At 37.0% G+C, this 16186-nt stretch overlaps 1 protein-coding gene across 13 annotated transcripts in view; it reads left to right on the top strand.

The window, feature by feature from the left end:
- The window catches only part of DROSHA (drosha ribonuclease III), a 131232-nt gene that overhangs the window by 61183 nt on the left and 53863 nt on the right, over positions 1-16186 (top strand). For 8 of the 13 annotated variants that reach the window (XM_063724077.1, XM_024247302.3, XM_024247298.3 and 5 more), the window contains 3 exons: positions 3308-3432; positions 5109-5208; positions 7049-7156. In XM_063724077.1, the coding sequence (XP_063580147.1) occupies positions 3308-3432; positions 5109-5208; positions 7049-7156 (333 nt within the window). The remainder of the gene's footprint in view (positions 1-3307; positions 3433-5108; positions 5209-7048; positions 7157-16186) is intronic. The other 5 variants (XM_063724075.1, XM_063724072.1, XM_054555450.2 and 2 more) reach the window with 1 other exon arrangement.

The following is a 16186-nucleotide window of genomic DNA, read 5'->3' as shown; positions in this document are numbered from 1 at the left end:
TACTGTTTCATAAAATAGTTACATATTGGCATCTTATAAGGATAAAATTTTATAGAAATGAAGAATTAAAATATTTCCATGAAAATAAATGGAATAATCTACTTAACAAAGCTGTTGTTTTCTAAAAAGCTGCCAATTGTTTAATAGCTTTGATTCATAAACTAAAAACTCTGGATCAACTTTTTGTAGCATGACAGTAACATCTGCACAAACAAAATGTTGCTATTTACAAATAAAACATTCTGGCTAGTATGGATTCTTTTAAACAAATCCAGAAAGTAAAATTGTTTAATAAAAATATTTTTAAACATAAAACTTGTTTAAAACCAGAAGATCGTATAATTTTTACTGTTATACTGTTAAGCCACATAATTATTAAAGTAACTTTAAAAGAAATATGTAAGTAATAACACTCTCAGAGTAAGACTGAATTCTATTTTTATTCTTAAAACAGTTGCATATATTGATATTCCCTCCATCACTTTTCATGCTGAGTCAGAGGATGGGGTGATGGTGGTGGGAGATGTCCAGTTTCAGCTGGGTGGTTCCACTTGGAGAGTTCCATGTTCTGTGGTAGACACGGCGGGAGCACGTTCACCCTGGGCTTCCTTCCATGGTATAGTTACGTTTTCCTGAAATCTAGAATCAGCTGGAGAATTAAAAAAAAAACTTAAGGATACCCTGGCTTAAGGATATACCTACCTTATATACTCCAGGCAGTGAGGCCCAGTTTTCTGTAGTTAAAAAAAATCCTCAAACGTTTGATTTTCTCATTGCTTGTTTTTGAGCCAGTGGCATAGATGAAGTTTATGATCACCGTGATCATCATTCAACTAATTTGTCGAGGGACTACTATATGAGCCAGGTGCTAGTGAAGTTATATGTTAGGTTGGCACAAAAGTAGTTGTGGGGTCTGCCATACCGCAACTACTTTTGCACCAAACTAATGTATGATGCTTGCCCAGGTGAAAACCCAAAGACGACTAACATATGAAAGGAGTCTTTGATGAATGGTTGAGCCAATGGACGCATAGGAAAGCCTCTCATTTTAGGAGAGATCACTGGGATAGGCTTGCCAGGGGTGCTTCCTAAACAGTAAGATGTCTGAGGAATTGAGAAATTGTAGAAATTATTGGCATGATTAACTGTGCATCCTTGAGATGCTGTAAAGCCAGTATTAACAACATGAAGTCAGACCTAGTCAGTATGAAAGATTTATATTGGAAGTTTCGGTGTCAGGCTTAGGAATGTGTTGAAGTTAATTCTTTTATACTATTTATCTAAAGATATGCTTAAAGGAGGAAAAAAATCTGAGAATTCAGTATTATGCAAACATCCTGCTGAGAAGTGTGCAAGTTACTCATGCGACAAGGTAGACACCACACTACATTTCATCCTCGGTAGGACTTGCTTTGAAAGATTGCAAAATGGCAAGAATATTGGGAAATTCATTAAATTTTTCAAGCCATTATGGTCACATTAAATACTTTATTGCTGCAGAACTTAAAAGAATTAATCTTCCAGGGAAGACTTTTGTCATAGTGACTTTTGTCATTTTTTATTCTTACACAAAGATGGTATGATAAATGTTACAGGGTGTGGCCAAAGTCTAGAATATATTTCATTTCCTGCTCCCTCAACCCCTGCCATAAATTTAGAGATACTATAGATATTTTAAATCACTGTTTCCTCTGTTGGTACCATGGCATGGTGTTTAAAATCACAGAAACATGAATAATTCAATAGCATTCTATTCCACAGTTCCCATTCTAAAAATGTGTCCTGCTGTTTTGTTGTACAAAATAATGAAAGTAATTCTTTGACCTTAAATAGCACGTTGCTACTGTTGATGGGCATTTAAATAATTTTATATTAGATTACATGTGAACAAAATATTTTCCATTTTCAAATTTTGAGAGCAGAGACCAACTTTTCAAGAAGCTAGTGAAATTTTGTTTGTTAAATGACACTTAAAAAGTTTGAGGGTTTTTTTTTGTTTTGTTTTGTTTTTTGAGACAGAGTCTCACTCTGTTGCCCAGGCTGGAGCACAGTGGTGCGGTCTCAGCTCACCACAACCTCCGCCTTCCGGGTTCAAGTGATTCTCCTGCCTCAGCCCCCTGAGTAGCTGGGACTACAGGTGTGCGCCACCACGCCTGGCTAATTTTTGTATTTTTAGTAGAGATGGGTTTCACTATGTTGGCCAGGCTGGTCTCGAACTCCTGACCTCGTGATCCACCCACCTTGGCCTCCCAAAGATTTGAGTGTTTTAAGTAATGTGGATGAATTCACCCAAGTTTATCCCCTTTGTCACCTCGTTGAATATTTGTCAGATGGCTGGCTGGTATCACAGTTGTAGGTAGAGTGACCAGTTTGTCCCAGTTGCTGAGAGATTTCCTGGTTTTAGCATTGAAATTCCTCTGTCCCAGAGAAACCAGACAGCCAGCCAGACTCTAATTGTTGGGCATTGTTGTGGGACAGAATAAAGATGATTGGCCTCTGTGTGAATCAGTTTTACAGCCTTAGCCTCCAAAGCAACTGAGCCGCAGACTCTACAGTGTGCTAGTAAAAACTGAATCTCTAATTGAGACTGTCCTGAGAGGTGATTATAAGGAAGGAGGTTGCTGAAACCTATTCTCTGTGATTTTACCATCTTTTCATAAATTTAAGCTTTCAAGATGAAAGCCATTTCACAAATGATCCAGAAGGAATGAGCCATTCACTTCTTCCTTTATGAGACATGAAGAAAAAAATATGAGGCTCTCTGTTAAAATACACAAATGTCCTACATGGACATAATAAGAGAAGCTTAACTATTTGGCCTTTGCACCACTATACTTTCTAACTTAAAGATGTAGAATTAAAGGAATACATAAGATCCACTGAGAACAAGTGAGGGAAAAAACTTAAATAGAGGCATCTGTCTGTGCATTCTGAAATGTCAAATTAAAGCAGAACAGGCTCTGCCTGTGATGTGGAATCCTTCCCCTGTGCCTTTGGAGAGGTTAAGGAAAAGTTATATCTGACTAGGTATCCTTTTAAAAGTTTAATTTTTAAAGGTTTCTATGTGGACTGCAAAAAAGGACAAAATCATTGTTCATTATGCCAAATGGCATAGGCTCATTTACAAGGATGACATTATAGTTTTTAGATAGTATAGCTGCTGTAATTAAAGGGTTTTAAATGACCTTTTCCCTTTGGGGACAAGGCTTTCCTGGAAAAAAGTCCGATTTATTCCTTCCCTACTTAGGTTAAAGTCAATACGTAAAGACTTCTTATGGGAATAAATGGCTTTGATTTTTCTCTCTAGAAACCAAGCTCTGTCCGTATCGATCAACTGGATCGTGAACAGTTCAACCCCGATGTGATTACTTTTCCGATTATCGTCCACTTTGGGATACGCCCTGCACAGTTGAGTTATGCAGGAGACCCACAGTAAGATATTTCTCAGTGTTTGTCTTAGCCAATTTCACCTTCTACTAACAGCCAAATTAGCAGAGAAATACCTTTTAGTGGATGTTTCCTTTTTAAAAATTAAGACCTGAAATGAGCCATACTTCTAGTTTAGATTATCCAAATGAAACAATTTTGGTAGCTCCTGAAGAATTATTTTCTCTACATATTTGAGTGCAAGAAACTATTCAATAGAATATTTTTGGCAAACTTGGTCAACATAAGTCCTTGTATGTTTTTAAACTTTAAGGAACTTTTTCTTTATTCATCCTTATAATAATAATTATTATTTTTTATTTTTTCAGTGCCCTCTAGAGGAAAGTAGCACATATTGGTTCCTAGCACTGCCGAATTTATGCAGAGTTCTCTTTTTGGGGGCATCTTAAGAGTTCAAGATCACATGCAAAGTCAAGGTTGTGTTGGAAGTAGGAGCCGTGACTTCTGACTCTTAGGATTGACGTAACTTTCCACATTTTGATTTTTCCAACTGGCATGTTAGTGTTTTCTGGGAGAAGATTTAGGATGTGTGGGAATGGAGATAGTACCATTAGATTCTTTGGGACTGTTTGGATTTCCTACCTTGCTAAACATACAAACAGCTTCCTGACTTAATTTTTTTTTTTTTTTTTTTTAAAAAAAAGGATTCATAGTGGGAGAAAAGCGCATGGGAGATTTTCAATTCATAAATACAGTTCTGGCTGGGCTGACATATATTAGAAGAGGCTAAAGGGTTTTGTTCTTTTTTTTCCCCCTTTGGATAAAAGTATGAAGCAGTGAACCAGGCACTGTGTAAGTACTTCTTTCTTTCCTCCATTCTCTTAAAAAAAAAAAAAAAAAAAAGTTTTCAAAAAAGGAGAGGCCCAGCTAAGGCCAAGAAAGGAGCAGTTTTAATATGACAGAAAATCTTTGGAAAATCCCTTCTTGTCAGAAAAATGTTAGTAGAATGTGATGAGGCTCTCGTGGACTCTCAGATGGCAGGACTGTGAATTGATAAAGGTCTGCATATTCGCTTCATTTCCAGGATGCTTTGACAGTATCCTTTAGACTGGTCTATGTTATAACTTATTTGGCTGCAACAAATATGCTTATATTGTCATGGTAAATACAAATTGGTATACACCATTAGTCTTTTACCCTCTCCAGTGGACAAATGGATACAGCTATGTAGCTTGGGTTTTGGCACAAATGGAGTTCTCTATTCTAATACTCTTCAACTCTTATATTTGGTATAAGTAGTTCAGCAACTGACAGTCTCCCTATTAAGGAAGGGGTCTTTCTTTCAACAAATATCAGAAAGTGTATATTTAAATAAAATCTGTTATTTTCAAGAGGTAACAGTGAGAAACAGGATGATTCCATTGGTTGAGGTATTTTTGTGTCTTTGGAATTCTTTCCAGAGATTCATTTATATAGTCACACCTCATTTCCAACCGAAATAAGCAATAATCAACTTAATCACCAGGTTCCAGTTGACTCTTGTCCATCCTGACTCTCAATCTCAAAGTCATAGCCTTCCTTAGAATGATGGCTTTCTGCCATAAAGAATAATCAAAAGAATGTAATGTATGATTTGAAGAGGCCTCTTAAAATAACTGATTTTGTTGCACTTTAGGTTTACCTTCTCTTTACCTGAGATGTTTGCCTGTACTTTTCCTTAGGTACCAAAAACTGTGGAAGAGTTATGTGAAACTTCGCCACCTCCTAGCAAATAGTCCCAAAGTCAAACAAACTGACAAACAGAAGCTGGCACAGAGGGAGGTCTGTATCAAACTCCGTTCCTTGGTGATTAACGATGATGTGCTTCAGGTTTATTTCACGATTGTTGTATCACACTATACTTCTGGTACAAGATGGAAAAATATTTTTTTTAAAAAATCATACTTTACCCTCCTCCCCACATTATTATACGAATTGATTTTAAAAAATCTTTTAGTGATTAAGGGAGCCTTTTTATCCCCGTATTAGTCTGTTTTGCATTCCTCTAAAGGAATACCTGAGACTGGGTAATTTATAAAGAAAAGAGGTTTATTTGGTGCACGTTTCTGTGGGCTGTACAAGAAGCATGGCACCAGCATCTACTTGGATTCTGGGGAGGCCTCGGGATGCTTTTAGTCATGGTAGAAGGTGGATGGGGAGCAGGCACATCATATGACAGAAGAGGGAGGAAGAGAGGGAGGAGGGAGGTCCCAGACTCTCTTTAACAAGCAGATCTCACATGAACTCATTACCGTGGGGAAAGCACCAAGCTATTCTTGAGGGATCCACCCATGACCCAAAAACCTCCCACCAGGCCCCATCTCTCTCACACTGGGTATCATATTTCAATGTGAAATTTGGAGGGGCCAAAACATCCTAACTATATCAATCCCTAAAATGCCAGTTTCTTAATGGATTATTACCACTGGGAATCAAATATATCTTTTATAGATATTAAAGCTTAAATTTGTTGAATCAGCCTTTTATCTTTAATTTGGTTGCACATTATACAACATTGGGCCGTACTCAGACTTCTTGGTCTTAAAGTTGGAAAAGATTGTCTTCCATTGGTCTGCCAGTTTAGTATGGTAAACTTATTTTGTAAGATTTCATATCCCAAATTCCATATTTCCTTACTAATGGGTAGTATTATCCCTGTAATCCAGGATAACTTATGTTTTAGTTTTAATTATAAGAATAAATGGTTTCAGTATCAACACAGATTATTGTCTCGGGGAGATTTTATTCTGCTGGGGTTGTGTAAGAGCAAGGCTTTGAAGCTGGAAAAAGTGTTTGAATTCTGGCTTTGTCACTTACTATGATTTAGGCCAATCAGCCTGTTTCTAAAGGAGGGAACTAAGGTTGAGAGGCCGACTGAAGTGTTCCTCCGTTGGTGCACTCAAGGAAAAAGGTAGTTCCATGAACTTCTGAAATACGCCATTTAACGGGCCTCTTGTGGTATTTGGCCTGTAAAAGGAACTTAATCAATAGTGGGGGTGGGGGTGGTTCCTGTTATTATGAATTCCTATGAGATTTTGATTCAATTGCATGCATACAAATATACAATTATTTTTACAATTATTTGAAGGGCCATGAAAGGCAAGAGTTAGTTCCTAATCATGTCTCACAGGTGATATTTTGGATCATAGTCTTTTTTTATATAAAATATGCCATTGTAGCAAGAGTTTTTATAAGGGTTTGCAAGTTAGAAGGCAACTGTTAGAATTATGTGGGTCACAGGTTAATTTACTTTCTTTCTTAGATGTAAGTACTTAACATGAGGCTTGATAAAAATTTTACATGCTCATTTCAAATCCCAAACCACATTTTGCTTCCTTTATCAATGAAAGGGCATATTTTGTTCAAAAATACCAGAATGGTAGATTTGGTTTAGATTTTTTCTTATCTAGTTGCCAAGAAAGGCTGGGCTGTGTTATACCCCAAGCTTTGAGCATTCCAGCCTCCATTTTAAAGAAAATATTGTAATTTTGTATGAAGAGGTTTGAGTATCTGAATGTAAGGGTAGTATTAAATGAATCCAACTTATTTTCTAACGCTTGATGTTTGGCTTACTATTGATTTATAGCAGTTGTGTTACGCATCATAATGAATTCTTTTCTAGGAAGCCCTCCAAAAAATACGGCAGAAGAATACAATGAGACGAGAAGTAACAGTGGAGCTAAGTAGCCAAGGATTCTGGAAAACTGGCATCCGTTCTGATGTCTGTCAGGTGGGGACACTTCTGAGGACACAGTTATGCCCATACTTTTCTTCCTTTAAAACAAATCTGGTACTGAGGGTTTCTTAGTTGAGAATGTTCTTTAGAAAATACTACCTTGAGACTAAATGGAATATCAGCTATAAATTGTTTTCTATTATTTGGATTTTGTTTTTGTTGTCTGTTTTGATGCTGGTGTGCGTGTGTATGTTGTGCTTGTGGGTGTTGGGGCGGGGAGAAGCTTACTTAGTAGTGTTCAGTTCAGTCTCTTCTCTTTGGATGAAGGTAAGTCTGTCCTCATGCATCTGCTCATGCATCTGCCTGTTCGCAGCACATGTATAGGTGCTTATACAAAAGAGATAATCCAGCAGCCGTACAAGCAGACTCCTGAAGTGTATGTTTTCTAGACTGATGACTCAAATTTACATTGTAATTTATATTGCAGAGAACTGAAGGCATTAATGAACAGAATCAGTATATACTTCATATTTGAACCAAATGATAATATATTTTCCTTGGGTGAATGCAATAGAGTAACATTTCTGCTGTATGTAACTGACTGACTAATAAGCATTTTTGTTTTTCCTATGGGTGGAATTTATATGTGATTAAAGATCCCCTAAACCAACATATTCTGTTTTTTCACTTGATTCTTTTGTCACAGTTGATATTGGATGAAGTCCATGAGAATTACAGTAAAGGAAATGAGTACGCAGGCTATGGTTAGGTAATGCAGTTTCCTGTGTTCAGCGTTTTGGAAGAATACTTCCAGGCTTCCATTTATCTGTTTTGATGGTAGCATGTGTTGCAGTAAGTTCAAGCAGTTTACTCTTAGCTCTTCTTAGTGTTCATTTCATCATAATGAATTTTTTTAAAAATCAGTGTTGGCATTTAATTATTATATTGACTACCAGCATTTAAAAGTATTGCTACACAATTTATTTACTAAGTGATGTCCAAAGCTAACTATTTTTGCATTAAGATAAACTGCTATTGGTGTAATATTGCCATATTTTCAGGGTAATCATCTACAGTGGTAGCCAGCTATTTTCACCAAGTCTACAATTATTTTACCAATTGACAAATATCTTATGACTGTCAGTACTTTCAGATGAATATTTTACTTCCATTGATTCTCTCTCAGGGCCATTTGAAGCCATATCACCCGGTTTTTCTGTTTGTCAGTGTTTCCCCAAAACCAATGTAATGTCATCCTAAGGTGGACGTCATCAGACCAGTGAGCAGAATCCTAGACTGTTTGCTCCAAATCCGATGATCTCAGTGATAGGTCAGATTTGATTGGCTATGAGATCATGAAATTGTTGAGCATTAAGAACTAGAAGGTGCCTTCCAGACATTCTAGTTAGTAGTTTTGAACTTGTGTTTTTGGTTAACTTCAAAGTATTTTTTTCATACAAAACCCTTCTAGAGCCATTATTTGTAAAAAGATAAAGAATAACTGCCTGATTGACTAGTGGGAGATGGGAGTGGAGAGAGTATCCTGTTTTACTTGATTTCTCCCCCACCTCCTGTAGCAGTCCCTAAGGCCACTGAATACAGTATCTTTTTTTTTTTTTTTTTTTCTGAAGCATTGAGCCTTTTTTTTTTCTTTTTGTGAAGCAAACGAGTGCTGAATTATCTGTTCCAGTACAGTTTTGTATTCTTCAGCTATATCACAAATGTCCTTCCTCTACCCTCAGCTAGTTGAGAAGCAGCTGGAGGAGTAAGTGATCTTGCCTCTTGTTGTGTGATATGCTATATTCTGTTTTGAGGTTGGTAGGCAAAAGGACTCACTCAGTTTCCTTGCCTAACTGGTGGAAGAAAAGGGATCCTGATTAAACCCCTGCAAAGGTGAATGCTTTATGATCTAATAATTGTTCCTCCCTCTGTAGAACTCTCACTCTTCCAGAGAGAACTGCCATCTGTTTAGAAGCCATGCTTCCATTCTCTGGTCCTCCGAATGGAAGTCTTTTTAAGATTTTGATAAAATTACTCTCATGTGTAAATGACTTGGTAAAACATGTAAATTGTTGCCTATGAGTTCATGTACTGAATACAGAAGGAATTGCTTTATGGTTTGTAAAGAAATGTCTGCATATAAATGAATGAAAATGAGCCAGCAAGCTACCTGAGAAGTCCATAGAAGCGGAAGAGAAGGAAATGCCACTTACACAGTGGCAACATGGGGGCTGAGAGTGAACTATTAAAACCAAAAAACCCTGTACTTTGGTGAAATAGTTCCTTACACACCAAAATCAAATTATCCTGGATGCATTCTGTAGCTGTCAAGGTTAGATGAACAGATGAAGTATCTGTTTATTTATTTTGACGTACTAAGTATTATTTCACCATCAGTGAATATTCTTGGGGTTGTGAAAGTAAATTGTTACCTTCATTGAGCTTAAAACATCAACATATGGAAATTTGGAGGTGTTCATCAACTCATTCATGACACGGGAGCAACCTAGTTCAAACTTTAAAAAAAACCTACAGTAAGGTTTAGGGGAAAATGATTTAGTGGAAAATGGCAAAAGTAAACCAGTTAGTTGACTTTGGGCTCAAAATAAGTATTTTTGCAACAAATATTTTCATTATGTTTATGTATACCTTTCCTTGTTCCAGAATGGTTTTGAAGTGGTAACTGTTGTTATGAATGTGGGAATAAATAAACCACTGACTATGCAAGCCATGGGCTAGTCATTTGAAACTCCCTTGACTCTTCTCACTGAGCTTTCTCTTAGTCTGTCCTATTGCATATTAATGGTCAGAAACTCTTCCTTTCTACGGATACATCTTACAGAAAATCTTTGACAAGTAGAGAACTTCTGGGTACATTTTAACTAAGAGTTTTTGCCACAGATAATATGTTAGCTCTTCCTGGAATTTTTATGTTTTAAAATTCTCAGGTATTTTACATGCATCACACAAAGGTTCTGAACAGTTGCCCTTAAATTATCAATGTTTGCCATACATTTTGTTTGAATTTTTTTAACCTTGAAATTCCTTCAGTGAACAATGAAGGCAGCAAAGCCATTCCCTCTAGTTTTGTTGTAAAGAAATCAAATAAAATGTTTTATCATGTAGCATTAATGACCAAACATCTATGAATATATTTTGGAAGCTGTTTTGGTCATATTTTTAGGATAGGGTAGTCTTTTTACATCCTTAATAAATGTTTAGTCCAGTGCAGGTTTGTCTAGTCACAAGTCATATATGCTAACATTTTTTATTGTTTATTTGGCCTTTACTTTGTTCTTAATGTAAACATTTTAATGAATGTTTAATAAAACCTGTAATTTTTCGAGAAAGGGACCAACAGTGTTTTTGTTGTTGTTTTTTTACAAGTAGAATTGGCTGTGGCTTACAATGATATTTAATTTCTTATATTAGAATAAATGTTTTCTTTTGTGTTTTCCTCACATAAGCTGGTGGCATATCATAATGCGGTTTAAAACCTCCAAAATGAAAGCATTTAGTATTTTTGGTAATGAAGAATAAAAATCTAATTGACTGGGAAATAGCAGTTAAGTGAACTTATACACTGAATACCACTTATACACTGAATACTTTGAATAATTTTATGATTATTCAAAGTCTTTGAACAGATAGGCTCATAATTTTTAGAAAAAAGGATTTATTTAAAATCCTTCGTAGTTTTTCCTCTGTATTTGGTAGTTCATTGATATAGAACCTACTGTTTTTTAGTAATAATTGCTAGTAGGTTGCTAGTGAAAGCCTTGAGATGCCATCTGGTTTCTGCAGGAGACGAAACCATTGTGTTAAATCTGAGATGGAGTGACCTCAGTACCAGCATCTCCCTCTGGAAGTACATTTTTCCCAACCAGAGAAGTTACCAAGGATTGTTAGGAGATTAGAAAATTCTACCTGGTGCCCCAGCCAATGTTAAGAGGATTGAAAACCTAGGGGTGGGTGCTATAACTTGTAATTATATGTGAACCGAATGTAGACCTGTCACTATGTTTGTAGATAAATTGTTGAAGAATTTTTTCTGTGTTCCTGCTTGTTAGAGTGAATTCTGGGTAATGTGGAAGAAAAAGGAATCAAAACCTGAATCTGAGTCTAAAAAATTCAGCATAATGACTCAGAAGAGGAAGAAAAGCAACATGCTGCAATAGGACTTGTATTTTTTAAGAATAGGGTTTCACACACTGAGGTTAAATTGGTATCTTCTGTAGAGGGAGGCGCCTGGACCCTATGCTATACTGAGAAAGGTGGTCCATGGAAATCAATAAACTGACTCAGAAGACATGAAAAAAGGAGCAAAGAATTTGCACCATCACAGTCACATCACCAGTAGGAGATTCATGCCAAATGCGGAGACATTGTAACTTCTTAAGGGAAAAAAAAAGGAAGCACAGGTGCCTGGAGAACTGTTGGCCTTTGAGGAAAGCTGAGTTGTGGTGGTTGGTATTTGTATTGAGTGGACAGAGAGCTGTATTTGGACTAATTAATGGATGTGCTGACTTCCTAGAGTGGCCATCTGAAATGGAAGGCTGCCATGCATTATCAAACTGTCTGATTCTCTTGCTCAATGATTTGTCAAGGAATGACTCAACAGTGAAAAGTAACATCTCTAGGGATTCAGAGACTTTGGACAGCAAGTTGAAGGATGTATTTTCTAAATTAGATCTTGTAGCAGGGGGAAGGAGGAATGTCTGAGAGGGCAATGGCTTCATAGTTATTGTTAACAAAGGAATTTTGATTTTTAGTCTGTATGAGATACTTGATTTTTTAATTGGAGTGTAGTGCTGCTTGTGAAGAAAGGAAAGATTTGTTTAAAGGCTAACTGGCCTGATAGAGTTTTTTGTTTTTTTTTTTTTTTTTTTTTTTTTTTTTAAGAGATGGGAGTCTTGCTGTGTTGCTCAGGCTGGAATGCAGTGGCTATTCACAGGTGCAATAATAGTGCACTCTGGCCTTGTTGCCTTGGACTCCTGGGCTCAAGCAACCCTACTGCTTCAGCCTCCTATAGCTGGAACTACAGGTGCATGTCACCTCATCTGGCTAGTATTATATTTTATTAGGAATAATTTAAAACATACAAGATGAAAGAGAAAAGTATAATGAATTCTGTGAACTATCACTTAGCTTCAACTGTTTTCAAAAGCATTTCTGTAATATCATCAAATACCTAGTCAATGTTTACATTTTTCTCGTTGTCTGTTAAATTTATTTTAGTCTGTTTGAATTTGGGTCCATGTGAGATCTATACATTGTGATTAGTTGATGTTGTTTAAGTCTCTTTAATCTGTAGGTTCTCATTCCATTTCTCCTTTTTTTCCCTTGCAAATATTTGTTGTTGAAGAAATTGGATTATGTGTCCTGTAGAGTTCCTACAGTGTAGTCTGAGTTTTGCTGATTGCAACTTTCTGGTGTCATTTACCAGGTACTTCTGCCCCTTGTGTTTCCTATAAATTGGTAGTTAGATCTAAAACTGCACTGCCCAGTATCACTGGTTGCATGTGGCTACTGAAATTTAAATTAATTAAATGAAATTAAAAATTCTGCCTCTCAGTTGCCCTCACCACACTTTGAGTGCTCAGTAGACACATGTGGCTACTGCCCATTACAACAGCACAGATAATAGAATATTTCCATCACCATAGAGTGTTCTGTTGAATAGCAGTGACCAGATTTAAGTTCAGTTTTTTTGCAAGATATTTTCATAGCTGCTGGTGAGGACTCTCTTTATTTGTATGTGACATTATCGGTCACTGATGGATCGTTACATAGACCCAGGGTCTGCCAAAATGATATTCTAATTCTGTCTTTCTTCATTTATTACTTAAAATACGTTTAAAAAAGGATCTTTTCCTTATCAACTATTTGATTACCCTGAGATGAAGATCCTGTGGGACAGCACCAAAAATTACTCATTTGATTTATTCCATAATACACAACAAGTAGTCCCAGATTAGCAGTTTAACAGCACTACCGCCAATATGGTGGTGGAAAATAGTTGCTTTTTTGTTTGGGAGCACAGATGGTCTTTGACTTACAATGGGGTTACATCCCAGTAAACCCATAAACCCAGAGTAAGTTGAAAATATCATAAGTTGAATTTTCAGTTTATGATAGGTTTATTGGGACACAGCCTGTCATCAGTCAAGGAGCATACTGAATTAATATTGCTTACATGTCAGTGTAAAGTCAAAAAATTGTAAGTCTTACCATAGTAAGTTGGGGACTGTCTGTGTTCTTTTTTGTCTTTGATTATCTATAGCTGTATCTCACTGGGGATTTACACTCAACTTTCTGTATCTCGTGGTTATGCCACAAACTGGATCCACAGAATTCATTTGTTTCATTTTACTTTTGATTTTAAGAGTTCCATTGACTGACTGATGGATTGATTGAGTCAGGGTCTTGCTGTGTCACCTAGGCTGGAGTACAGTGACACTGCGATCATGGCTCACTACAGCCTTGAACTTCTAGGCCCAACACATCCTCCCACCTCAGCCTCCCAAGTAGCTGGGACCACAGGCATGTGCCACCATGCCTGGCTAATTTTTCTATTTTTTGTAGAGACAGGGTCTTGCTTTGTTGCCCAGGCTGATCTCAAACTCCTAAGTTCAAGTGATCCTCTTGCCTCAGCCTCCCAGAGTGCTGGGATTACAGACATGAGCCACTGTGCCTGGCCTAGGTTCCTTTTTAAAATTAAAAATTGTTTTATAATTATGTAAAATGTTTACATGACTCTGCAGTCAGATTTACAGAGTCAAGTGTACTCTTTTTAAGTCTAACTTCTGTCTCTGTTGCTTGTATCCTTTTCTTGCCACCCACCCCCGACAGGTAACTATCTTTTAAAAGTGGCTTGATCTGGCTATGCACGTGGTGGCTCATGCCTGTAATCCCAGCATTTTGGGAGGCCGAGGCTGGCAGATCACCTGAGGTCAGTAGTTCGAGACCAGCCTGGCCAACATGGTGAAACGCTGCCTCTACTAAAAATACAAAAAATTAGCCGGGAGTGGTGGTGTGTGCCTGTAGTCCCGGCTACCTGGGAGGCTGAGGCAGGAGATTAGCTTGAACCCAAGCAGACAGAGGTTGCAATGAGCCGAGATCATGCTACTGAACTTCAGCCTGGGAAACAGAGTGAGACTCCATCAAAAAAAAAAAAAAAAGGCTTAATTTCTTATTTTTATAAAAGCAAATATATATGTATTTTTGTTTGTTTTCCTCTTTCTTGTATGAACGGTGGTATCTTAGATTTTGTTCACTTAACAATGTGTCTGGACCAGGTGTGATGGCTCAGACCTAAAATTCCAGTGCTTTGGAAGGTCAAGGCAGGAGGATTGCAAACTTAGCCAGTTGTGGTGGTGCACACCTGTTGTCCTAGCCACTAAGGAGGCTGATGTGGAAGGATCACTTGAGCCCAGGAGTTTGGGGCTGCAGTGAGCTATGATTGTACCACTGTACTCCAGCATGGGTGACAGAGTGAAACCCCATCTCTACAAAACAACAACAACAACAACAACAAAAATGTGTCTGGGAGATCACTCTATAGTAATATATAGAGCTTATTGATATGTTTGGCTTTCTGTCTGTCAAACAGTTTTATGTTAGTGGTTACTATGAAATCCATTATATTGGCTTTGTGTTTTACCTTTTCATAGCCTTTGTATTCGGGAATGCTTGTATTTTTATTCTAATGGTTACCTCTATACTGACAACTTTATAGTATAATTACATTTCTCCCTTACTTCTCTTTCTCTCTCTGTGTGTGTGTCTGTGTGTGTGTGTGTATCTTGTTGTCTTTTAGTAAAAATAACTTCTGTCTGCTTCTTCCCATAATCCTCTCTCTCACTTGGCACCTAATTTGAAGTGATATCCTTTTGTTGCGAGTTAATAAGGCAGATAGCAACCTCATCCTACTCTTTATGTATTTCTTATTCTCCCTTTGTTTTCTGATGGTTGTACTAATCAATGTTAGAATGTTTAATTATTTCTTATGTTGACTCACTTGTGATTATCTACCAATAAAAATATATTTGCAAGTAATCATCAGATCATATGTCATTATCAGTCTCCCACCTCCCCTTTTTTATTTGTCTGAAGCTCATTTTCTAAAACATTCCTCAAGAAGGGCTTATAGAAACAGTGGTCCTTGAGTTTCTGCATGTTCCTCACAGTTTGCCTGTGGCCTTTAACGGTCAGTTTGGCTGGATATAAAATCTGTGGATCCCATTTTCTTTCTTTAATATTTTAAATACATTCTCATTGTTTTCTGGCATAAAACATTGCTGTCAAAAGTATGATAACAATATGGTCAGGTACAGGTACTCACAACTGTAATCCCAGCACTTTGGGAGGCCAAGGCAAGTGTATCACCTGAGCTCAGGAGTTCAAGACCAGCCTGGGCAACATGGCGAAACCCCGTCTTTACAAAAAATACAAAAAATTAGCTGGGTGTGGTGGTGCACACCTGTGGTCCCAGCTACTTAGGAGACTGAGATGGGAGGATCACTTGAGCCTGGGAGATGGAGGTTGCAGTGAACTGAGATTGTGCCACTGCACTCCAAACTGGGTAACAGAGTGAGACCCCATCTCAAAAAAAAAAAAAAAAAAAAAGTGTGATAATAATATGAGTTTAAGTGACTTGGTCCTTTTGTCTGAGTGCCCAAAGGATTTTTTCTTTTTCTTTAGAAACCAATAGTTTACTAGAATATGTCTCAGCTCTTGTCTCAGCTCTTTTCAGTTAATTTTTTCAGGTATGCTGTATATACTTTCTGTATATACTTTCAAGTTGTCTTTTATCTCAGGAAAGTTTTCTTTTTCTTGTATTACATGTTTCATTATTTTCTATTATTTTGATTTTTAAAGTACTCCATTTATATGCATCTTATATTTTCTTTGCTTCTCTTCTGGATCTGTCATGTTCTCTTGAATTCTTCATTCAAGAAGTAGTAATTACTTCTTGCATCTTATATCTTCTTATAAGATATATGCATCTTATATCTTTTTTGCTTCTCTTCTGGATCTGTCATTTTCTCTTGAATTCTTCATTTCTATTTTTCAAAAGCACTA

The sequence above is a fragment of the Pongo abelii genome, chromosome 4, assembly GCF_028885655.2.
Source record: "Pongo abelii isolate AG06213 chromosome 4, NHGRI_mPonAbe1-v2.0_pri, whole genome shotgun sequence".
Taxonomy (NCBI): domain Eukaryota; kingdom Metazoa; phylum Chordata; class Mammalia; order Primates; family Hominidae; genus Pongo; species Pongo abelii.
This window is presented reverse-complemented; position numbering and strand designations above follow the sequence as displayed.